Source organism: Micropterus salmoides, unplaced genomic scaffold (assembly GCF_014851395.1).
Source record: "Micropterus salmoides isolate LMB-PRFRI ecotype aquatic unplaced genomic scaffold, ASM1485139v1 Ms_hic_scaffold_3, whole genome shotgun sequence".
Classification (NCBI taxonomy): domain Eukaryota; kingdom Metazoa; phylum Chordata; class Actinopteri; order Centrarchiformes; family Centrarchidae; genus Micropterus; species Micropterus salmoides.
This window is the reverse complement of record NW_024042261.1, coordinates 10943633-10969650: the sequence shown is the minus strand read 5'-3', so window position 1 is coordinate 10969650 and position 26018 is coordinate 10943633. Positions and strand designations below refer to the sequence as shown.

At 40.7% G+C, this 26018-nt stretch overlaps 2 protein-coding genes across 4 annotated transcripts; both read right to left on the bottom strand.

Annotated features, from left to right (window-relative positions):
* Positions 1-822: 822 nt before the first annotated feature.
* itm2ca (integral membrane protein 2Ca) lies at positions 823-9596 on the bottom strand. The gene is made up of 6 exons (XM_038692285.1): positions 9355-9596; positions 7649-7792; positions 7272-7460; positions 6495-6605; positions 2164-2314; positions 823-1975 (listed from the first exon to the last, which is right to left on the bottom strand). Exons 1-6 carry the CDS (start codon positions 9445-9447, stop codon positions 1884-1886), a joined length of 780 nt encoding a protein of 259 aa, XP_038548213.1. The 5' UTR covers positions 9448-9596; the 3' UTR covers positions 823-1883.
* A 1434-nt stretch (positions 9597-11030) lies between these two features.
* cab39 (calcium binding protein 39) lies at positions 11031-24950 on the bottom strand. Of its 3 annotated transcripts, none has more exons than XM_038692281.1 (9): positions 24759-24950; positions 19701-19856; positions 19407-19571; positions 18118-18236; positions 16825-16993; positions 14257-14316; positions 13790-13855; positions 13304-13447; positions 11031-13199 (listed from the first exon to the last, which is right to left on the bottom strand). In XM_038692281.1, the coding sequence occupies exons 2-9, from the start codon at positions 19812-19814 to the stop codon at positions 13011-13013; spliced, it is 1026 nt and encodes a 341-aa protein (XP_038548209.1). In that variant the 5' UTR covers positions 19815-19856; positions 24759-24950; the 3' UTR covers positions 11031-13010. The 3 variants fall into 3 exon arrangements, with proteins under 3 accessions (XP_038548209.1, XP_038548211.1, XP_038548212.1); XM_038692283.1 differs by lacking the exon at positions 24759-24950 and adding an exon at positions 23429-23938; XM_038692284.1 differs by lacking the exon at positions 24759-24950 and adding an exon at positions 23161-23404.
* Between the last annotated feature and the right edge of the window lie 1068 nt (positions 24951-26018).

Here is a 26018-nt window from a genome sequence, read left to right as displayed (position 1 = left end):
GTTGCAGCTAGTGGCCCTGCAGTGGCAGCTAAAGGGACTGTGTTGCAGCTAGTGGCCCTGCAGTGGCAGCTAAAGGGACTGTGTTGCAGCTAGTGGCCCTGCAGTGGCAGCTAGAGGCGCAGCTAAAGGGACTGTGTTGCCTGCAGCTGGTGGCACTCTGTGGCAGGCTATGGCAGGTTAGCAGCACTTGTTAGGCAGTTGAGAGACACCTCCCTCGACTCACTGTTAATTATGGCAGGGACAAATTTCCAGGGAAATTTGGAGATATGCGTGCATTGTTTGTTGACAGTTCTGCTTCCTTGAATCTGTTTTGGATGGTTGTTGAGCATGGCAAGCACGTTCTACTTTTTTGTTTTTCATTCATTTTATGTAAATACATACATTACATTACATACATAATCAATATTTACCACAGAGTTACGTTAGCTGCCACTGCCAATGGGAAGATCTTGGTGATGTTGGGTGTATTTGACCTATACCGCTATTTTAAGCAAAGTGAAAAATAACTTGTGGATCCACCCCGTGATTCAGATCCGCACCAAAATGTAATGAGTTTTTGGTCAATGCCACACCTTCCACCAAGTTTCATGAAAATTGGGCCATTAATTTTTCTGTAATCCTGCTAACAAATACCCATGAAAATATAACCTCTTGGTGGAGGTAAAAAAACTGCTACAAAAAAGTAAATAAATTAAAATGAAAAACAAAAGACTTTGAAATGATATTTATGTTTTGTGAAGATTATTTAACATCATGGCTGCACCATAAAGTTGTAGCTGGGTCAGCCAATGGGTGTCAAAATAAATCAAGCATCAACAGATACCTAGTTATTTTTACTAATTTATTCAGACAGATTTCATCAGCAGACAAAATATACAGGTCAAAGTTGGTTTTGTTTAACTAACATACCATATAATATACTCCCTTTGTGTTGCATTAACTTTAGTCCAGTCTCTGACTCTGGACTAAGGCTTTAAACGTTGTTTTATAAAACATTCTAACAGTGCAGTTTTTCTCTTATAGATAACACATGCAAGGGAAAACAAAGACACTATTTTAAGATGATTCACGAAGGCTTTGATGAAGACAGCGCAAAAAAAACTTGATGATTATGACAATAAAAGAGAAAAGCTGATGACAAATGAGAACATCAAAAATAACTATCCGTCTTCACCAGTTTCAATTATGATGCAATATTATACGAAAAAGTGAATGCAGTTTAAATGCCTAATGCGACCTTTTCTAACTTCTATTGTGTAATAATGTTAAGTAGGAAATGAAAAGCAGAAAGCGGGGCAAGGAAGCAACAGGCAGGCAAGAGGATAAAAATGCAAGCAACTAGTCGTCAGCAGTTATTACGTGTTTACATTACAGAGAACATGAGAAAAAAACCCTGAAATCTATGGATAATGTTTGCTCATGAAAGCACGGCTTCATGCTTTGCACAGATGACTGTTAGTAGAACTAGGAGACACAAAGTAACCTCCAGGGCAGGTGGAAAAACAGTGACACAGTCACCTTGACAACACATAGAAACAGTCATCTTCCCCAATGACAGTAAACAACAGACAAATTCTCAGAGGAAGAGGAGAGGTCTTGAAAGTATAATTCATTACTGGCTAAAGAACTTTGCTACAAGGAAAATCCTGTGATAGAACCAACAACTTAGTATTGCATCATACATCAGAAACCGAATAGAACGAAAAAAGAAAAACAGGCAGATAGAGAAAAAACAACTTCTGTTACAAAAGGACATCAAACCTAAATCACAAGTAAAGTGCAACTGAGACATGAGCAGATCCACAGGAGGATGCTACAGTGGCTGGGGTAGTGACTGGAGATGTGCCTTTGGGTGGGTGGGATGACACGGGTGACAGTCGTTTTTACGCTTCATCGCAGATAATCGTCTCCACCACGAATTTATTCTCAAAGTGACGGATGTGGTGGCAGTCCTTCGCCTCGCGCTTGTTGATGCCTGAGAGGGAAACAGGGTGAGACACAGAGAGGGGAATCAGTGACGTGACTTTGTTCGGTGCGTGCTGAACTTAACAATAAAGCTACTTCGGCCCCTTAAACAAAAACACTGTACTGCCATCCAATCAGGTGACATTTTGTTTTTTTAAATTTATGTTTCCACTGATCCCTCCATTAACCCCAACTTACGTCTGTGGGTGACACGGCGGTTCAGGCGGTAAGTGTCCTTCCCATTGCACAGGCGGTAGATGAAGGGTCCCAGCTGACGCATATTGTGCACTTTGCCAGTCACCACCATCTCTTCATGGATGATGTAGGTCTGAGGCAAGTATGTTCCCTTCTGCAAGAGACAGAGGTACAACCACAACAACCTCACTGGTATATGTTTCTCAACAGAAACACTCAAGTGCCATATAGTGGGCCGAACTGTCCAAACATAGATTACATTCGGTGTCTGCATTTTCATTTAAAGTGTTGACAGGAGTCAATGTTACAACCAAGTCTTTTTAATCAAATGTGTTAATGTTTAACAAGCTAGCTTGCTGTCAGTTTGCAAGCTTGCTAGCTCTGTAGCAGTGGCGGTCTGGCCATCTGGAGTACTGGGACAATTCCCGGTGGGCCGGCCAACCTCCGCGCCTTCCTTAGCCTATACTTTTTTACTAATAATAAAAACGTTGGCAGAAGGTTGAGCAACATGGGCCAACCTCCCTTTCTCCTCAGCAGAGGCGGAGCCAGATGCTGTAAACATTCGGGGCTTAGCCCAAACCTAGGTGGGTCCGGGGACATACACCTCCGGGGCTAATTTTTTTCCCCTTAAGCCAGCTAAATGCTGTTTGAGACGATAGAATGCCTAAAAATCTATACACTATCTGGGAAAAAGATGAATGTTTCTTCGGAAAATAATTGTCCTGTAGAGCTACAATCTATTTTTTTTTTATTTAATTGTTCTCCAGCTGTAGTTAATCCAAAACACAACAAATGTTGAGGATCTCTCATTTTCTCTTCTGGCAACTAAAAAGAGACATAACTTATGTGATGTTACTATTTTTAAAGAGGTGGTATTATGGTTTTTGGCTTTTTCCCCTCTCCTTTATTGAGTTATATCTCAAGAAAACTCTGCTCTGAACTGCCTGAAAACATCTAATTTGTAGTCCAACCTTTACTTCTCTTTCTTGTGACGTCACAATGAAAATACGTGTCATAATGCTCGCTGAGCGACTACTCGGACACGCCCTCAAAAACACAGGTGGAAAAACACTGAGCTTCAGCGCACACCTCTCCTCTCCCGTCCAAACACTAGCTACCCTCAAAGCAGTCAATGGACATAAAGTTGTTACTGTCATGTAGATTCCGAGCTCAGTTAAAACTTTATGGATGAAAGATACTTTTGTTACAGATTAATAACTCACCACTCTGAAACTGTTGCTCCAGTCTAAATTGCCAACCTGGTCGGCAACATGTAGCCTACAGCTGAATCGAAGCCGTTTACCGTCTTTTCGCTGAACCCGCCCTTCTCTGCTTCTGATTGGCTAGTAGTCCTTAACTAGGAACTGCGCATGTGCAACTCCCAACAAAGATCATTTAGAGACAAGATGTATCACTCCATAGCTAAAACGAAGCCTTCGCACACAGGGTGAAAAGAGGAGCTGCAGCAATGTGCAGTATGGCAAAAAATATGGTGCTTTTTGAAAATTAAACCATGTAAACCTGTTCTGGTACAACCTCTAAATAATAATAATTTTGAACCTGAAAATGAGCATAATACCACCTCTTTAAGTTACATAACCAAGGCACGGTAGAAATATGGCCCAACAGTTTCTGGTCATCATTGGAGGTGGGAATCTCTAAGCACCTTACGATTCCATTTGATTTACGATTCAGAGGGCTGCGATGCGATTATAAAATGATTATTAAATCTCCACATCATCTTTTTTTTTGATTTATGGATAATTACTAAGCATTTCATTTGCAGATTAAAATCCGAAACAAAACGTCTCCTCATTAGATTAAAAGGACTAGTTTGCATCCCTAATTTACTTTACGGATTTCAGCTCCTTCATGGTCACCACCGTCCTTCTCTCACCCCTACTGATCATAAACTTATATCATCATAAAGAAGCAAACATTTTAAATGCATATCTTATTCTCTTACTTTTACTTCTGGCATCCGTGCTTCCTTAACTTATCTTCTATTCTCTCCTTTCTCCTAAACGTTCCATTTCACCTGCTTTCACATTAATTTCTTCTGGTGTCCCTGGATCACTAACTGCAATTAATCCACCTGCTGTCCCTTGCTGTGACGCCTGTCCTTCCTCTTCCCTAGTTGACTCATCTGATCAGTCTGATCAGCTAACATTAGCTTTGGGGCTTTAAGCTAAGCAAACACAGTTGCATCTAATGACGTGTAAAACCTTTAGACTGAGGCCAAAACGCCACCATAACTCGCTGATACTAATAAGTTTCATCTCATGTGTGCAATAAAAGTCAAAAAGGGTTAGGGTTAAGCCTAACCTGACGGTTGATACTTTTAAGATTCAGACATGTGATGTGATTGGACAGTGATATTCATTAAACTAGCCTATTATTACTCTTGTTAGATTAGTACAGGTATAAGATCAAATCTAAATATTTTTTTTGAATATGCTGGAAAAGTTAATTGTGAGCACCAGAACTAGACAGAGATTAAAGACTTAAAAAGCTTTTGAGTAAATTAGCTGATAAACTCAGGTCGACATTTTTGTATGATAAATAATTTATTCTGAAATTTGAATACATTTTTGGATACTAGAGTTTTGATTCTATGAGCTGTAAGCCCTACTCATCAAAATGAAAAAAGGCTTGAAATATTTATAAGATAATATTTTTTTATTAAATTATGAAAGAAAATGAACTTTTCCGCAATATTAAATTATTCTCTAGCACCCACTTTTCACACTCTCTCATATCTTTCTCGCCATATTTCTCAATTATTCTCTCCTCTTATCCCACTAATGTGCTGAGATCAGCTCTAAGACGCCCTGAGATGATCATTTCATACAATGTATTGAAACTGTGCGCCTCACAGGAGGGAAACAAGCCTCGGAATCGGCCGAACATCTCTAATAGTGAGATAATGTCACCTAATAACTCCTAACTAGGCAGCAATGCAGTCACTTAACTCAAGTGTTACAGCTGTGCACTCACAAACCTGAAACAGTTGTCCGCGGTTACCTCTCCACGTAAAAAACCTTTGTCTATAACATCAGCTGGTTAGTCAGCTAGCACACACACACACTGAGGGGGCGCCAGTGAAACAACACAGACAACAGCCCCCTATCACAACGACAAAGAAGAAGAGTTCTATTTTTCTTCTCCTTTAATAATTTTAATTAGCGGCTGGCAAACCGGCTGAAAGATGCATTACCGCCACCACGGTAAAAGAGCTTTTGCTCCGTTGTTTTGCCACTCCAGGCAGAAAGACTGAGGGGAAATGAAACAAAGTTGAACTTATTTTAAAAACCTAAAAGAACCGGGGCTTTTGATAAAACATTCGGGGCTTAAGCCCAATTAGCCACCCCCCTGCTCCGCCTATGCTCCCCAGGCGTGTTGTCTATTCCATATGAACGTCTATGCAGCCCTTAGCCCCGCCCCTTCTGTCTCACTCACACATACCACAGCGCAACTGACAGCTGGAAAACGAGCTACAACAGAAAATGGAAAAGCAGAGTTTGAAAACGTTAAAGGGTGAGGCTGAAAAGTTCAGAGACAAAAGAGTCAAAGGTCTTAGAAAGGAAATGTAAAAAAGTAACAGACTCCTTCCGTAGTAGTAGTACTAATACCAGGGCCACAGACGCTAAGACCGGGAAGAGTAAGATGCCACAGCCCTGTTCACGGGTGAAAGATTAGACAGAGAGGACAGCAAAGCCAGACATGGTGAAGCTGAATGGTAGATGTGTCTACATGTGTTAATACAACATTTTTATCTCAAGGCTTCGTGTCATTGTGAGGTAGTTCAATCATGACAATTTCAGTGTGTGTTCTGCAGCCTTTTTAAAGTAGTACTGTCATAGGCATTAATGGCTGTGACGCTGCTAGGTGGTTTATTAGAGGCTGGTCGAGTTTGTACGTGCATGCATTAGCAGGGCGGCTGTGGTCGAGTATACGGTGAACCGTTCTGGTGGGCTGGGCTGGATCAAAGACCAGGGCCATTTTTTACTCCCAGTCTGTCCCTGCTCTGTAGCTTATGAGCCATTAATGAAATATATTAATAACCCTAATCTATTTAATAACACTATTTAATGAAATTATCTACAAGCCTGAAAACAAAAGGCAAAGAAAATAGAAATAAGTTTAAAGAGCTCTTGTGGCTGACTAGCATCTTACAAGCTTGCTATCGTTGTAGCTGTTAGCTCACTAGCTACTAAGCTCTTTGGCAGAGCCTATTTTGCATTTTGCCTATTGGAGAACAGCGAGGGTAAGAATTCAAGACAAAAACGGTGCTCATGAAGAAATTAAATTGCCAAAGATTGCAGTTGTGTTACCTTGACGTTGATAAGTAGCTCCCAAAGGTTGCGTGGAGGCATCACGATGGTGGTGTTGAGCTCAATAACGTAGCACTTGTCCAGAGCAATGTCATGGTAGGCAGTCAGTCCCTGGAAAATAAAGCAGTTTATTAAGACCCACTCCAAAGACCTGTGCTTAGATTTTGTTGTACTGATGTTTTAATTCTTGTTATGTGTTGGCAGTTCTTTGTGAAAAATTTGGAATAATTGTAGCCATGGTAATGGTTGGGCTCTTGACATGGCGATGTCAGCTGGATGGTCCATCCACTATTTTGGCTGAAACTGAAATTCCTCAAATATTGAATTGATTGCCATTAACATTTAGTACAGAATTTCACAGCCCCCAGAGCATGAGTCCAACTGACTTTGGTGATCCACCGTCTTTTCATCTAGAGTAACCATTGGGTCAAATTTTCAATATGTCCAATATTTTGCTTTATGACCAAATACCTCAAAAGCAAATGACATTCCTGACATCGTGCTAATGAGCATATGTTAGCATGTTAAACTAGGAAGGTTAACATGCTAACCATTAGAACTGCCTAACATCAGCATTTTAGCATTGTCATTGCGAGCTTGTTAGCATTAGGCTCAAAGCACTAGCTGTGCCTAAGTATAGCCTCACAGAGCTGTAAACATGTTTTACATTTAATTTATCATTTCAGATTTTTTTCCTTTTTCTGTAAGTTTGAAGTGTGCCATTAAAAAATGGTTAGGAGTTATGAGTGTATCTCATGTGTGTGTGTTTGCCCTCACTCTGTGGAAGTCATGGATTATATCAGCGGGGTCGCCGCCTCCGAAGTGAGGCACGGGCACAGTAATCTTCTCATAGTTGTCAGCCAAGTAAATGCCGACATTTTCCTCCAGCTCCTGACGCCCACGGAGCGGGGCATACACAGAGTCTTCGTAAAGCACCCTGCAGTGGAACAGGTTCTCCTCTGGGATCTGCACTCACACACAAATCAGCATCTAGATCAACACACCAGCTGGAACAGTCGGAAACAAGTCTGTAACAAGAATATCCTTCTTATACAGTAGTGACTTCAATAAAAACTAAGGGCATGATTGCATTTATGAATACAGTTTTTGATTGACCAATCTGAGACATACAGGACACAGTATTCAGGTCTTACATGAGGTATAAAGTAGTAGCGGTAGACATAAATGGAGGCAAGGACCAGACCGGCCATGAAGACAACCAGGCCAAACGTCAGGCAGCACAGGCCATTGAGGGGAGACTTTTTGGGCCGCAGTGGCAGGACCAGCTCCTCCTCATCCTGGAAAAACACACACACACACACAGACGTCACATTAATACTGCAAACGGGCACAGAAAGGCTTTTCCAGGCAGCTTCAATCCAACTTTCAGCTTACTCATCTTCACCGTGACGAGCAGCTGAAAATGACCCGAATTAACTGACTGCTAAAATAGCAGCTCATAGAAATGCCGATGCTGCATTTCAATCAGGAATTAGCAGCGCTGAGCGCGGCCAGAGGAAGGGATGATGGAGCGCTTGGTGATGAAAACTTGACTGAGATGGTGAGTAATCATCCCAGGCGCCTCCAGTCTAGCAGCCCATCTGCCAGTGCCACGCGCACAAACCTTTGTTGGCAGGGTGGCACTACACACAGATAGTAGCCACTCACTGTGTGCTTCCATTTACAAAAATAATGACTAGTGGCTTGGTGCTTACTGTAGCACCGAATGCTGTGGCAGGTAAAATTTTCTTAAAGAAACAACAATGGTTGCTATTCTTAGCCTGAGCTATGAAAGATAAATTTGTGTGCATGGGAAATGGCAAAAAAAAGTTGACCAAATACTGTGTGAACATGTTCCATCATGTTACAAAAGGAGAAAACACAAAAAGCTGTGATTCAGAATGTCTACAGAAAATGCTGTATATTGTTGCACAGTGTCTGATGCATTCATTTCATTTTACTGTTCTTTGTGGATGCATAAGGACAAGAAGACGACTGTGTATGTGCGAAAGCACACTTCTGTGAGTTTTCACTTTGTGTTCTCCCACCCCACTGAGAGAGATAGAGGCTCTTTCACACCAGCTGAGAGCGTGACACACCAGGAGGCCTGTGTCTCCTGGTCAATACATTTGGATGAACCGATTTCAAAGTCACATTGCCACTCCAGCCCTGTACTTTTGAAATATTCACTTTATATGCATGCCCGATGTCCTATCTGTATTCCATTATGGTTCCTCATGTTCGGGGCTCGGTCATATATGTTTGATTAGGGTTGAGGCGATGCTGGGATGCTGCTACGGCAAAGTTGAGGACTCTGCCTCCTTTAGAGCTGTGAAAAATAATCTTGCATGCGCTGTAAGCCACAGCAAGCCATCTGCCATTTTGTCAGCCAAAGCTCATGCATTTCCTGCATTCTACCTTTTTAAAGCTGGGGAGTTGTTTATTTATATCTGCATTGAAGGGCAAAATCGTCAGAAGCCATGCTACTTGTGAAGCCCAGCACAAAGCCTTTCTATTGTTGAATAGCTTTTTGCTTCTAATCCTCTAGGCAGTCCTAAACAAAGAGCATGCATTTGACATTATTTAACTTGCATCAAGCCTGCAATAAGCATACTGGCAGTGGCGCAGAGCAAAGCTTCACAACAATGACATGTTTTATATCCAACCAAATGGCGATAGATGCTGTCAAAAATCCCCCTGCTTTTCATTGCTGTGCAGGAGCAGGCTTTCCTGTAGACCCACCAGGCAGGAGAGTCTGACCACAGCAGGTAGGCTTTACATTGAATACCATATGAAGACCACAATAACAAACACTGTTAACGTTAATAAGGTAAATAACAATAAGCGAAGCGTTACTCGCCATCGGATGAGGAATGAGAATTTCGGTCTTGTCGCCATCGCTCTCCTTCTCCACTTTCTGTCCCGCGACAGACTGGAAGCTGATCTTCACCATGGCTCGGTGTCACCGTTTGTCTGTCGGTCTGCTGCAGGTGCTCTCGCTCTTCGTCTGCTGTTAACGATAGCTGGCCACCCTTCTGAAGCAAATCCCCACACCTCGTCGACGGACCGTCCTCTACTCACCTCTAGGCTGCTTCTCGGTCTGTTTTTGTCTTTATCTACCGGAAGTGTTCTGTTTTTTTTAAATGAGCCTATCTGCCCTTAAAGGACCAGTCCGCTGCTGTCTGTTCACTCTGAAGTGCCGTAACGAACTCCATTCAAAAAACACACCATTGTATCAGCTCACATTTAATCAGTGGCCTATACGTTCGCCAATTAACAACCGCTTATTCTAGCTTAATGAAACAATTCAATCTTCCTCCACTAATATAACATTACACAACCAAAACGAAAGGGGCTTGAAAAGTGTTGATAATAAACCCCTATTTGTGCATTAATCGATTGTATAGTAATTGTATTGTTGTTGTGAATGGATTTCCTCCAAACACAGGGGGAGTGATTACCAAACGCAGGGTTGCAAAATTAATACATGATAAAAGGCAGGATATTTAATGATCACTGAAATCAATTGTTACATTTTTATTTTGTACAGTTAGGTACAATTCATGTCACAATCTCATGGACGCTTGCATTTATTTTTTTTATATTTGTGTTTCAGCTGCTTTTTTAAAAAAATTAAGTATTCTATTTTTAAATAGTAGCTCACAATTATGAGACACTAAGCCATAGTTATCAGATGCTTTTTCATAATCATGAAACTTAATTATGACACAATTATGATGGAAAAAAACCTGAGGGGCTTTCATGTGGCAGTCTAGACAAACTAAATGGTCACTTAATAGGCTGTTTTGTGTTCATGCTTTGTGTTTAGCTGTTTTTAATATTCATTTAATTAATATTCAATGATTAACTTAATTCCAACTAAGTGAAACTAAGGTAAGACAAAGCACTGGCAGAATATAGTACAGCTCAGAGGTACTTGTTCTTCAGTTGAGTATTTCCATTATGTACACACTCCACTACAATTCAAAGGGAACTATTGTATTTGTTTTACTCATCTACATTTATCTGCCAGCCATAGTGCTAAGTTGCTTTGCAGATTCATATTTTTCCTACAAAACAAGGAGCTTCTAAATTGTAACGCACTGTTATAAACAGCATTTAAGTCTTAAGTTTGTTAGTGGTTTCTCCAACTCCACAAGCTACAACATAAAAATGCTAGGTAGCACTTTCAAATGATGCGTTATAGAGTAATCAATATTTATTAAAAAATGACTATAGATTAGTCACAGGCTATCAATAAAACAACTTATAGGTGGTAAAGGTGTAATAAATTTGTCCAGTACATTTGCCTTTGTAAGGAGCCAGTCTGCATAATGAGTGATTCTATTTTTGATAAGAAAGTTGATTGTACTCTTGTACTTGTATACATGTTTGATTGCATGACTTTTATATATAACGGAGTGTATTTATATGTGAGCAAAATAAATCTGTCTTCCACCACTGGTGAAAAGGTCCCACTTCAATATACCAAGCTGATGAACATGCACCAATGTTAAGAGACATTTGACAGATGAGTTGTTAAAAATGACCACAGCTTTATTTTATTCCAAATAGGGTTTTTTTCTTCTTTATTTCAATTGTAGGGCCCAGGCCTTTGACACATCTGAAAGCACCCACACGCTCTATGCTGAAACTGGAGTCAAGCTCAGCATACAGCCATGAATTCAATTTGACATTTCAATGTTGTTAAATACTTGGAAAAAATAAACAATTCCAGTACAACATCTTTAGTACAGCATCATGCACAGCCAGTGGGGGAACATGCATGTTCAATGAACCATGAGGGCTATCTGAGTAGCGCTGTTGTCTGCATTGAAATGGTTTTTAAATTAACACATTTGTGGTTTCATCAGTTTTTCTCAGCACCATGAGGCTCCACCACGCCCATACTCCACTACCCACAATGCTTTACACTCATAAATTGTACTGGAATTATAAACCCTCCAAAGAGAAAGGCTCAAACATGAGGAGAAGGGGGGGTGGGGAGGATAAGAATGATGTGCCGAGTTGCCAATGTACTGATGCGCTCACCCCTGAAGCGCACTCACTGTGACGCCACACAGCACTCCCTTGCCACTAGCAGAGTGGTGAGAATGAGGGGGAAAAACACAAGTTAATGAAATTGAGGATGGGGAAATCCCTGCAATCCTCGACTCCAGTTAGGCAATGTTGATCACTCAGCACCTCACAAAGTGCACAAACACGCAGGCTTTAATGTTTCAGTTAATGCTCTCCCAATCCCATCCCTCCCCTCCTGCACTGTTCACACCCCAGCACGTTTTCAGCAGTCTGAGATACTCAAAATGTAGATGGAGAATAAAAAAAGAGGATTAACAGATCCAGAGCTAATACCATGACATTCCTCTGCTGTACAAATTGTTAATATCCTATAGGTTAGCTAAACGTGAGCTGGCCCTTTAAGTTATGTACAAAGAAACCCACCAGCAACCATTTCAGCAGTAAAATGAAATGCAAAAACAATGTCACTTAACTTGTTTCTCGTTTCTTTTAAGGTTTAGAAAGTTATTTGATTACAATTAACCGAAAACCTGATGTTTAAGGTCATATATATCTCCATATGTCAAGGTTAAACAAAAATCTACAAAGCAAAAAAAAGGCATATGTACACGTTCACCCTGTCCCAGAAAACAATAAAGACACCCGACTCTTGGGCTTTACCAAATTCAGACCTTACATCCCTTCCTCCTTTCCTCACGTGCTTCAAGTGCTGTGTCGTAACAAAGCACACAGGAGGTAAATGGTTCTGTGTGATGGCATCTGAGAGCTTCTCCCCATGAATCGCTAAAATGAACCACGGTTGCTTTACTGGATGAAGGCATTGATACAAACTGTAGCGGTTGCTGTGATGCACGTGCATTTCCGAGTCTGTGGTACTGAACCTGGGAGCCAGACTGGGCAGGCCATCACAGAGCCGACGCAGGGTACAGCCATGGATCTGTCACATTTCAAGGCATGCAACAAACACACCAATGTTCAACTTGCTCGTACCATTTCCATCACAAGGTTTTAGCTGATATTTTTGCAGTATGTGTTTGCATGTTTCTTGTGTAATGCATTTATGCGTGTAAACGTGTCTACTTTTGTTCCTTGGTGTGTGTGTGTGTCAAGAAGTCTGCCTTACTTTGAATGCACGGACATTGTCTGTCACCAGGTTTGATGGACTGTTGTGTCATAACATATCTTACTGTGTCTCAATGTGCAAGAAAGCAGCAGCATCTATTATTTTTCTCTTATTTCTTTTGAAGGAAAAAGACTGAAAAATCTTTTACAAAATAATCAAATGTTCACTGAGGAGCAGAGGAGCTTGCGACTTCCTGATGAGTTGATATGGGTATGTTGGTTTTTCATTTGTTTCCTCAATTTTTGTTCAGAAACCAGAACAGCAGCTGCTGATGGGTCCGTTAAGCAGACGTTGTCTGGATGTTGTCCAGACATGGTCCTGGTGGCTCCTCCCCCCACCCTCTGCACCCTTCCTCAGGCCTCCTGGGGTGCAGGCCTCTTGAGGTCCCTGATCTGTTTGACCAGGTAAGTCTTTTCATCATTGAACTGTTCGTCCTCCATTCTGTCGTTCTGGAACTTGCTTAGGAACTCGATGAGTTTGGTCTGGTTCTTCAGCAGGATGTCCAGGATTGGCTGTGTCTTGTTGGGGTTGGCCACAAACACCTGGTAGTGGAGGAAGATCACAAGAATGTTCATATATGTTCAGAGATTGTGCACTATGTTTAATCATATCTTTGATGTGGTCAAAAGTGCGATTTATTTTTTACCTTAAAAACATGGAAAGCCTCAAACTGGATGTTGCGGCTCTTGTCCCGTAGCAGGTTCATCATTAGTTTGAGATTCTCTGGTTTGCTGATGTATTTTGTCATTATGGTGAAATTGTGCCGGTCAAGAAGCAGCTCCCCCAATAACTAAATCAGTTCAGAGTTAGAAACAGAAATAAGTATTAATTTGAATATTTTCTTGTGTCCAAATAAATTTTGATTATACAGATTGTGGCTTCAGGGCTACAAAATGCAAAATGTTGAGATTACGGTGAAAGTTAGCCCTAAAGGCAGCATAAGGCAAGTGACGATAACACTAAAAGGGTTTCAGAAGACATGTCAAATGTAGTGCCCACTAGATGGCAGTCAGAACAAGGTGATGAAGAGGGAATGGTATAGAGAAACCCAACACTCTGACAAGACCCAATCTTTAAATAGAATTGCAGCTCTACGTGAGACCTGCTTACTCACACGACGCAGGGTCCTTACCTTGAGGGACTGCCTTTTAGTCACGTAGTTTTCTGAGTGGAGTAATTTCTCATATTCGCTAAAGAACTAGAAAGAGAAAGGAAGAAGTAGGGAGAGAGAGTCATCTAAATGCCAAGTACTGTTTTTCACAATTGCATCTGTGTCTTGTATCAAAACACAGTGACAAGGAAATGAAAGACTTCCCCTCACAGACTGACAGCTACTTTGTGTTCACAGCCTGCAAATCATGTCCCAAATGGCTGGTTTGATGTTGATAGAAATGAGACAGCCAGCATGCCAAATACCCAGACTGCCACATTCATCTGAAGATTTTTAGAAATTGTCATCTTACACAAGTTGAATTCCACATAACGATTCTCTTCTTTTTGCTACCCAGAAATATTGCCATATGCAAACATAACATACATACCAATTTAAAGCCTTTCTATTTCACTCTGCCCTATTAAACACTAGGTGTGTGGACTTACTCTGTCATAATGTTGCTCCAGAAACTCTGCACTCAGTAGCTTGTGTCTTGTGAGGAGGTCCTGGAAATAGACAATGCAGACTATGAGAAATAACGACAAAATGTTTATGACTTAACCGGGTCCCATTTGTCTCCTTTTTGGACATTGTAGGTACAACAAACTGAAACAATTGCAGAAATAATCCTTAGAGATGCATTGCAATTTCATCAAAAAAACAAACAAACCCTGAAACGCTAAATTTAGACAGAAAAAATGTTTTTGGGTTACAGTGTGATTAGTGATATTTCTGGACATAATCCTTTTCAAAGACATAAGAAGACTGGCTTATCTGTTGCAATTATGTTAGCAATTTAATCCTTTTTCTGGACTGAATAAAAAGTGCTTTGTCATGAATGAAGTCCTTTAACACCAGGTCAAGCAGTGGTGTTAAAGTTTGTCCAAATAGCACACGTTTAAAACAGAGTACCGCTGACAGACGGCTGAACAAACAGCAAACTACTGGTGGTGGTTTAAATGATAATATGACAGTATGATAGTATGAAACAATACATTTAAGAGTTATAAATTCGAAATTAAGCATGACTACAACTACATGGCCCATTTCTAATCTTACATTTAATTAGAAACTAAGATTTTGACAAGGCTTCCACAAAAGCCACTATGAATTTCTTTTGAAAATGAGAGGCAGATTCATGACCACTCGAGCAGTGCGTCCAGGGCCCTGTTTCAGAAAGCAGGCTTAACAAACTCTGAGCTTATCCCTGAGCTCTGAGCTGATTGAGCGTGAGGTGGGAAACTCTGAATTTTTGGTTCCAGAACAGCTGATCAGAATAAGTTCAATCAACTCTGAGTATGTTGAGCCTGATCGAAGCGCGTGGTTGGGGATGAAATAAAAAGACATCATCAGTGGAGCTCCGATACAACGATTCACCATGGCAACGGGTAAATAAAGGCAGACACTCCATTTTAATCGGGTGGAGCTAGAAATATGAATGCGTGCCAATGCAGACCATGATAGACTCTAAAACGCAGAAGGGGAAGAAGAATCAATGCTATATTATTATTATTATTATTAGGCTACACAGCATTGCTCATTCATCATTTACCAGACTAGACTTTCCTTAATGAATGATAAAGTGCTACAGCCCATTACATTCGAATTTAAATAGGAAGGCTATATTTATTAAGCTGTAACCCGACGGGACAAAATGCCGGTGGCAATCAGCTACCTGATTATGAAAATAGGTAGGCTATAGATCAAATAAAAGACACAGTTTACTTGTGAACCTGTGATTGTAAAGTCACACTCACACCCAGCAGGTTAGCCTATTATTATTATTTTTCGCAGTGGAAAATGTGTCTAGGTTAAAGTTTTAGACATCCATTTTACATTAATAAAATCTTGCACATTTTGTATTTTATTAATGCTGTCAAAACATATTCAGACTATCAGTAGGTAATGAAAAACTCACTTTTAAACCTTTAGGCCTGTTTGTTTCAGCTGCACCAGTCATTCTCACTCAGAAATAGTCACATTATCTCCAGTTGATAACTACGAATGTTCCAATCAGTGCGACTACAATATGAAAGATTACTGTTGATTGATCAGTTTTATAGGTTAGCCTACATATTAAACAGCGATTACTGCAGTAATGTAGCCCACAGTAGTCTAAGTGTTTTCAGTGCAACTGTCCACAGAGTCGCAGCGTTATACCTAAAGACTGATTTTATGCTGAGGATAAATCCACGATGTGCGAAGATCTGTCCATACATCGATGACAGATTGATCATAAAGCGGTCATGTTCAAGATCATGTTTGGGTAAAAAACTAATAGCCTATCTAACTGGGATTTTAAAGTTTTTGAAGATGTAAATGTGTTCAGATATGTGCATCGATATCGACAGAATGAATGAGGAAATGAAACGAGAGGACAGCCGCCTCAGGCTTCGCAGGGCGCGTCAGAGAGAAACTGACAGTTTCCAACCTATCCTGCTGTGAACCTCCTGTGTAGGTTCACAGCATCAGTTGCCAGAGTTACTGATCTAGGGATTATCTGATATCACTCTCTGAAACGGAAAACCCAGAGTTTCCCTCATCTCGGGCTTAACATACCCAGAATTTTCACTAATCCCACTTTCTGAAACGGGGCCCAGGTCTCTGAATCATTGCATAACTTTGATCCCGTTTTTCCCATTATAAAAGCCATTACTGGCTCCTTATGCAGTCTCTGAGTCTGTTTGTGTCACTGTATTAGCAATATCAGCAGCAGCAAGTACTTGCAGCAAACACATGATTAAATTTACTGTTTGAGCTGCCTATTCATTGAAATGTTTAAAATTATATAATGTAAAAACCACCATCAACGAAATAGCAGGAAGAAGGAAAAGGAGACGTTAAAGAGACACCTCTGCTAATCACTTACAGTACGTCTACTGAGTAACTTTTAAAAATTATACTTTTGCAAAGATGTCACTGGCTTAAAGACATCAAGATTGACAGATGCTTCAGAGGATTAATCAAAACAAAATTTGCTACATTTTAAAAGCTGAACATCTGAGTCAACTTACTTTGAAAGTGGCAAATGCATCTGAGGCAATGTCGAAGGTGGACATCTCCACATATCTGAAGAAGTCATAAAACTGCTCTGACCACAGCGTGATTTTGGCCAGCGGCTCATGTCTGATGCACTCCCTCAACATGATACCGCAGTTCAGGGCAATCTCTGGAGACTCATACCTGCACATAACAGCAACACAGGACTAAGCCTCATTATCATATAGAAGCAAACTACACACACGCAGTGTATTGAACATTCATTTATTGATCGCAAATATATATATATATATATGTGTGTGTGTGTGTGTGTTTTTCTTCTTCATTACACATCATGATGCTTCATATACCCACCATCTCAACGGAAACAACCCTGTTGTACGAGGTTAACATTTTCTATCGCAGTAGGATATTTAGAAATATATCAAAAATACGATCTATGTTAATTTTTAGGGACACTGAGACCATCTTACGCGCCTTTATTTCATCAGGCCTGGATTACTGCAACAGCCTTTTTACTTACTTAACCCAAAAATCTATTGATCGACTCCAGACTGTCCAGAACTCTACTGCCAGGTTTTTAACCAGAACAAAGGAATATGACCACACGGCCCCTGTTTTAGCTTCTTTATTTCATGATATAGGAACACTCCAGTAGTGAGACTGAACACATCAGTTATAAAATGTATAAATGAGGAGTAGTGGTTGAGATGGGTGAAAGAGAAGCACACTATGCTCAGGCCGGTTTTTAAAAAAGACCACAACAAAGAGCAATTTAACAGAGAAATCACACCCACTGCAGAACAAGGGAAGTTCCCATTAGGTCCAGCACAATGGGAGTATTTGCATGCTTTAGGTTCTCTCAGAACAAACTCTTAAATCGCATCCCTTAGAAGAAAAGTCACATTTTCAATGAGCTGAACTACAGACAATGGCACATTATTTGTTGCAGATATCACTTCTTAAAAGCATGAGACAATGTAGTATTTTCTATTGTATATACCATACTGTATATATGTATAAATCCAGATTTAAAAGTATTAAATCCTTTTACTCACTTGAGCTATAATGATGTAAATCAGCTTTATTTATATTTACTCATGGAGCACAGGAACAACTTCTGCCAAAGCTCAACGTTGCTTTGAGCTTCTTTTTCTTCTTTAGGCAACAGTCAGACCATTTTAAATCAGGTGCTTTTACTTCCCTTTGTGTTACTAAGGAAGTTGCTAGCAACATTATCCAGAAATAGAGTAAAAACTAAATGTTCAATGGGAGCATGATTACTCCATGTGTGTGTGCCTCCTTACCCTTTAAGCAACATGAAGAGGATATTCTGCTGGGTGCAGAGGTACTCCACTGTGGGCGTCCGAGTGCCAATCTGACGCCTAAGGATATTGTTGAAGATCTGAGCCACATCTTTCTTTCCCTGGAGGTAACAGATAAAGCATACATAACGTTACCAACAAAAGAAAGGTCCATGGCACTCTTCTGGCAAAAAGTTTAAAAGCGTTTATTCAGATGGCTATTTCAGGGTGAAATTTTAAATACATAGACAATGCTTGTATTTGTTCAAAGACCTGTGTAACAAGCCGCACGTAGCAGGACAAACAGCCTTCTTCAGGGTGTAGCCCTCAGCATGCAGTTTAAACATATATAAATATATACATAAAGGCTCGATAAAGCAGTAGTTGGTATATGCAATACAACAGCAGTGGTTCTCAAACTATTACTGTCACACTCCTGTTCAGAAGCCAAAATAAGATAATGCCCCCCCCCCCCCAGCAAAATTCATTCATTTTTATCAATCATTAACAATAGAGGTCACTAAAATAAACAAGATTCAGGTTAGCAAAATAGCCTTGCCTGCATCAGGGCACTTTTGTTTGTTTGTGTCACCACATGAATCATATTCATGCAACTTTAGGTCCACTCAACATCCACGACCCCCCTGAAGTGGCTCTACGCCCCCCAGTTTGAGAACTACTGCAATTGAGAATACAATACACAAAAAGGTTTTATAACACAGCTGCATTCAGGAGCTAGAAACTACTGTATTTTTTTAATTTCTACGCTGTTGCAATGTTTTCATTTTAGGTGTTTCAGCACAAGGAGAGGAAAACCGATGTCCTCTTAAGATAATGACAAGGAAATTGAGAAATAGCCACCAAAAAAATTGTATTTCTATGTTGGACGCGTGATTTGCAATTCTTCACCAGCCTTTTCTTTTGAACAGGGAGGGGATGGGAGACAGTAAAAGGGGAAGAGAGCGATCACACAATACAATGAGTCATGCTGTGATAGGGTGAGTCAGGGAAGCCTGCAGCAGCAGCTACCACGCAGCACCAGTCTGACGTATTGCAGGGAGACATGAATTTGCCCACATAACTACAAAATACTCAGGGTTGTCACAAATGTCAAAAACTGTCCTTACCACCTGAATGTACATTTTCAAAACATATCCCTGTCTCATGTTCACAAGACACATTCTTACTGTGTGTTTATACCTAAGATAAACTTTGTGTGTTTAGTGTTTGCCACTTTTCAATCTCATTCCTTAAACATTTTTCTGCCTCACTCCGAAGAAAAGTAATCTCACCTCAAAGTCGATGAGCTGCAGGTCCGCTACCAGGGTGCTGAGCAAGCCACTGTTGTAGAGCTCCTGTGCTAGCTGGGCCACTGCTTCTGTTTGGGGCTCTTTCTCATTAGTCCCGTACAGGATCTCCTTCATGGCCACCAGGCTTTTTGACACCTCCTCTGTGGCCTGAATTAAATACATATAGTACACACAGGCATTTACATACCATTACTTACCACTACTTACACTAGTTCAACCTTCTCAAAGCTACTTAACCCCCTCCTTCTCCAGAGGAATGAATCCCACAATCCTTACCTTCTCAGCCTTTTTGTCAGAGATGTCGTGCTTCTCAAGCACTGTCATGCTGTCCTTAAGGTTCTTGACGATGTCCGCCGGCGACTTGTGGGACTTGCCAAAGGGGAAAGGCATGGCGGAGAGTTACCACGAGCAACCAAGGAGCGGACTGTCCACCTGAGGAATGAAATGTAAAACTGGATCAGAGCCTGTAATTAGGGATGCTAAATAACATGAGTGGGTCATCGCTTTAAAATGAAATATCTTATCGACCCAAAAATGACGGGCACTTAAATTACGCACATGCAACACAAGTATGTCTGTGGTTTGGAGGCTTTTTGAAGTGTCCGAAACAGATAGCGAAGTTGTTATTTGCAATAATCGCATTCCTTCAACAATACGAATTTAACAGCTCATGATGATGAATTTGTGAAGAACAAAGAAAACCCTGTTAGCAGAAGTTTTCTTATTTTGTCCAGTGAATGTGTACATTTTGAAAAGCATTGTATTTTATGTCTGCATCTGCCACTGGGCCATCACGGTAAAAGTAGGCATAATAATATGTTAATTCCACTACCAGGGAGACTTGATGTTGTCTGCAATTAGGTGGAAAGAATATGTGCATATATCGGCAGCCAACAGCAATCTGCAAAAATGAGTTGGAAAATATGATATTGGTAAAAGTCCAACATTGTGTAAAGACGGAGAGACTGCTGAGAAGAGGTCTAATAGCATGTAAAAAACACCCAAGGAGCAGAGACAGACCTAAATTAATGTTGTTGTGCTGTATAAAATAAATTATTAACTCACGGATGACCTACAAACAATAGTGTCCCAGTCTTTCCAGACAATATCTATGCAATACTCTGCTCAATCTAACAAGTAGTAACACAAAGGTACGTGGTGTAGTGGGTAAAGAAGGTGATTACAAAGATATAGCCAGTGACTCGCAAATGATTCAGAAGTTATAATCATGAGAACACAAGAATGACGCCATGCAAGTCTGGGCAAAGGCTGAAAAAACAGAAGATACAGGATAACACATATACCACAGTGCCAAGCTTCATCAAAGAACCTCTGCAAACCACTTACAGCTATACATCTACAGCAACTGCATTTATGGCTAGGTGACATGAACTATGGTGATGTTTTGTTTAGGGATGCGCCGAAATGAATGTTCTTGACCAAAACCGAACATAATGGAAAATACCAAATAACAAACATGTACAGTCACTTTTTTTCCCATTTATTTTGCCTTTTTTTTTTTAAACCATTGCATAAATGAAATAGTCAAAATGTGCTTTTTACTCAGTTTTTCCAACAGGATTTGGAGAGACTATGGTGGGTGGGTCCGAGGCCCGAGATGGTCCAGTAAAGTAAATTACATGTGTCCATTTACTTTAAATGGACACATGTAATATGTTTTATACTTTCTGTGAATATAATCCAATGAATCTTATTTCCATAGTGTATCGACACCTTATTTTGAAAACCGGACGTTCTCAGAAGTGTATCCTCGCACTAAATTCATCAACTCTGACCCTGTATGTGGTTCTCGTATCGCGTAACATGAAGACTTCATGGCCTCTCTTCAGGTAGGACTCTCATACTGCAACACTTGCCTTTGTAAAGAGAGAAAATGACATGATGAAGTCGCTAACCTGCCTGTCAGCTCGCTCTGGTCCGTTTCAGTTACCATAAAGGCTTGAATATGTGTGCACTCCAAATTTAGGTGTGGTTAGCTTATTCGCCTTCTCAGAAACGAGTGACAGAAACACTCAAAGCAGGTCAGACCGTGTGTGGCCTTTTCTAAGAAGTCAGCCACAGATGGAGTGGATGGCTAGGAGACAATTCAGCAGAACAGTGTCTGCAAACGGTGATTTTTGTCTCTTTCTCCGACACTTTAAAATACTTCCACACTGCCGACATGTCAACGTAATTGTTCGGTAAAATTTATTTTATTTATTCCTTTTTTTTTTTTTTTTTTACTTATTAGGCCGAACACCGAAAGTGCTTTTGTTTTGCTATTTTCGGGCGATTAATTTCGGTGGCCGAACATTCAGTGCATCCCTAGTTTTATATGTAAAAACACTGTAAATTAAACTAAATGATCTAATGAGCCTATGTTACCACTCCCCTACTGCTCATGGGGTGAAACAAGTAACTGACATTGCATTATATTATCATAACATATCTTAGTCATTTATGTATTCTTTCGCAGCAGTGTTGTGAAACTTTCTGTTGCGTTACTGAGGTAAGGTACAGAAATATAAATGCTAACAGTTCAAACCTGTTATATATAGTAGTATATAATAGTTTCACAAATATTGTGTTGTATTGCAGATTTGTTTCTTCCTACATACCATTTGTCAAAAAAAAGCATCTGACTTGTGATCCTACTGTTATTGTGGTCAAATCATCTTGACAGTATTATGAGTTACTCTATGATTTCTAGCTCTGGAGTAGCGTGTCAACAACAGCAGGTTGAAAGATAGAAGCAGATAGTGCCGTTGGAGCTTGTTGCCAAGAAAGATACTGTTGGTGGGCCAAGTCTATCTTTCAGAGCTGGTGCAATTGTTTCTGTGGAGTGGTCATCTGTAGCAAAGGTTCCCACTCCAAGTAGCCCAATGAAATGCACTATTAAGCCCTGATGTGAAGCAAATTACTTAGTTAAGCCCTAACAAAAAGCTCATTGCTGGAACTTAATACTAATAAAGTTCCATACCAGGCAAATATTGAATATACAAATGAACCTGAGAAATGGTGATGTATTTTTAGAACTTGTGATCATAATATCTAGATTTGACCTTTAATGCTTCACCGAGCAGTCATACAATTTAGTGAATCTTCTTCAGTAAATCATTAACCACGCAATGTTTACTGTTACCATGTTGACATAGCCTCATATGACCCACTCCCTGAACAGTGACTAATAAATCCAAGTAAACACACTAAACACATTACTAAACATCCTGTACTGTAACTAATTTAAACTAATAAACACAATCTCTCTATAGAAAAACATTTAACTAAACATAAAACTAAACCATGCTACAAAACCATAGCAAAGATATAGGTGATGCAACTGACAGACATGGTCATGGCCTTATTTAACTGGGTTACTTAACAAACACCCTTATCTACACAATTCTCTGACCCACCCAACCACCACTGTGTGTCAAAAGCCTGTTTTCTCAACAGACAAGAAGTGTACAAGAGCTTAAATAGCAACACTGCAGCCTGAATGTGCTGCTTTACTCAGAGTGGGTCGTGCCTGATGACTACACAACCTATTTCAAGAGCTCACCACAGAAATATATATCAATAAAACTTAATCCCAGTCTCGACATCAAGAAAATAGTTTCATTAAGCATGCTGCACTTTGAGACATCCATTTACATATACTAAGGTTTGCCACAAATCATAAACATTAGTCACTCATAACAAACAAAAAAACCTGGACTACCAGTCTGACACCAACCTGCTGTCCTGTCGGGATCCTAAACTCTGAACGCAAACCCTCGAGCTGTCACACTTCCTCTTATGTCTTGGCAGGGAGTCCACATTTAGAAAGCAACGCTGGGGCCAGGAATATAAACAAAGCAGCACCTAAGTAGGAGGTGCAATCCACCATTCATATATGATGCGTCATGTGTGACTGAGCTGAAATATAAAACTTCTCTCCGGGTTCACTGGTGACACAAGCACTTAAATGCCATTTGCTTACATCTTTGTTAATCTAGACAAACCTTAACTTCGCCAGGTGGCCAAATCCGTCTTTCGCACAGGCTAATGCTTGTTAATTTAGCCAGCAGGACCGCTTCAGTATCTGTGACGCAAATAAGAAGGAAACACATATGGCAGGTTCAAAAATCAGCTGGTCGCCGTCAGGTCTCGTGCGCTGGAGTAATGTTACGCCAACAAACGTCAGAGGTGCTGTGGGCCTGACTTTTACACAGACTGATCTAACATGGCCTGAACGGCGCAAAGTCCAAACCTCTGCCGACTCTCTCAAAGAAAATGACCGTCAAGTTTGTCAGAGCAGACTTTAACTTTACATATCCACGATTACAACAGTCACTGTAGTCAACTTTCAGAAAACAAACAAGGCAGTGTCAGAAGACAGCTCAAACGCCACCCCCACCCTTCAGCCCCAGACGGCAGCAGATGCTCTGCTATCATCTGACAGTAAGCTAGCGCGCAGCAGCTACGTTAGCTAATACCAGTCGAGTCGACTAGCTAGCTGATCTACATGTGTCACAAACTATTCCAAATCCCCGTCTGCTACACTTATTATCAAATGTTAGGACTTACATAACTAACAAAAGTCAAACAAGTTGCCAACCCGCGGCACGGTAAGCTGGCCAACATGAAGCTGACAGTGAGCACCGCCCCTCTGTGTTATCCATGCCTGGTTTGTGATGGTGTGAAGCCTGCCAACTTTGCGCAACACTAACAAAATGGAAACTTGCTCATTGAATAATTATGTGGATAACGTTACCAAATGCGAGACAACGCTGAATCGCAGTAAGATATGCGATTCAGCCACCTTTACTTTTTACATGACTGATCACTGTGTATGTTTGTGAGCTACTGTGGCCTATAATATTCAATCACTGTCCCCACAACAATAGTGCTACTGCAGGCTGTCCTGCTTGGTGAAAGTGTGTGTGTGCTGTCGACACACAGAAGGCCTCGACGGGCCTGATGATGTTTTCAAACCTTTCCCAGCTGATTTGGCTTCATTTAAAAAAAGCTATGGGTGTAGGAAGTGAGTCAATTTATGATCAGTTTTGTCACTTAATATTGGTAACGTCAGCTAGCCAGCTAACTTAGCATAACGTAAGCCAGGCCTGGTAGTGGCTCCTCGCCTTAGTCCTCAAGCCCATGCCGGACTTTAGCAGATCACCAACAGCATGCTAGGTTCAGCTAAGACGTTTTTACACGCCGAGAGCTGCCCACCATGCTAACGTTAGCAAGTGTAACGTTAGTAAACGAGCTAACTTCAAGGCGACCGTTGTTAGCTACTTTAGCCTTACACCACAATGCAACATTATATACAAAGCACAGTACCGTTACCTTGTACACGGCGTTTTTACTAGTTTCCCCCGATTTGTCAAGACAGCAAAGGCAACTCAGGTGCTCCTTGGAACGAAATATGCGTTGTTGTCCTTGTTCGTCGCCTCCCCTTGATGGTGAACTTACTGTAGGTAAATGTGCGGCCCGTTTCCTACTTCTTTCTCTGAGTCCGACTGGTAACGCAAGCACCGGAGCGGTTGTCCCTGCAGCAGCGTCTAGCGCCTCCTCTGGACGACTCGTGCCATGGCAAACAGTGGTGGTGGTTACACTCCGCGATGACGGCAGGTGGCCGTAGGAGGGCGCGCTCGCCCCACGGACAAATCTTCTTTTTCTTCTTTTTACTGGCGACTTACAACCAGATGGAGCATTATCGCCACCTACTGTATTTTAGTTGCTTCTGCCTAAATGTGTTTGTGTTCAGTCCAGTTTGTTGTAGAAAGGATGAGATGTGTTTGAGCTCCATCTTTCCGGAGTTATTTGAGAAAATAGTTTTAATGTCCATTTGTGTAATTCCTTCATGTTGCAGTCCATTTCTTAAAGCCAGTCTTTCGTTTGAGTATTTAGTGCACTCAAACAGCACAGCCTCACCATTTCCAACAAGGTGCAGAGATGCATTCAACTTTGTTTGACCTAGTCTAATTCTGCTAAATTGACACTATTCTCTCCTGCTCTTCCCCGGTGTCTTTTCCTCCCCCACTTTCTGCTGAATCTTGTATAAATGTCTTCCTTTATTTCCATTATCCCATAAATTCTGCCACTAGTTTTGCTCCTTACATATGCTTTGATCTCTACTTTGCTTACTGGTACTGCCACCTCTACCTGATTTACTTTCAACCCATTTTTAGCTAATGTGTGTGCCATCTCATTCCCTTGGATGCCAATGTGTCCTGGGACCCATAACAACTGAACATTAATCCCCAAACTACTTATTCTATATAAAGATAACAATATTTCAAACAATATATCCTCCCTACATTTTGACATTGTACTTTTGACCACGGACAAATGTCATTCCAGACACACTTTGCTGCTGCGGTTATTGTCTATTGTCTTGCTGCCCTCCTCTGTTTGTTATTCACATCTTAATGGTGATTGCCTATATCATTTTGTATAATCCCGTTTAATGTAGATCCTCAATCAGTTTCTTCATTTTGTTACAACTATCCAAAATAAGTAGAGTGGGTATGCTAAATATAGTTTCTCCAATTGCTCCCAGGTCTCTAAACAATTTTCTCCTTTGACAGGAGTACTTTCTACAAT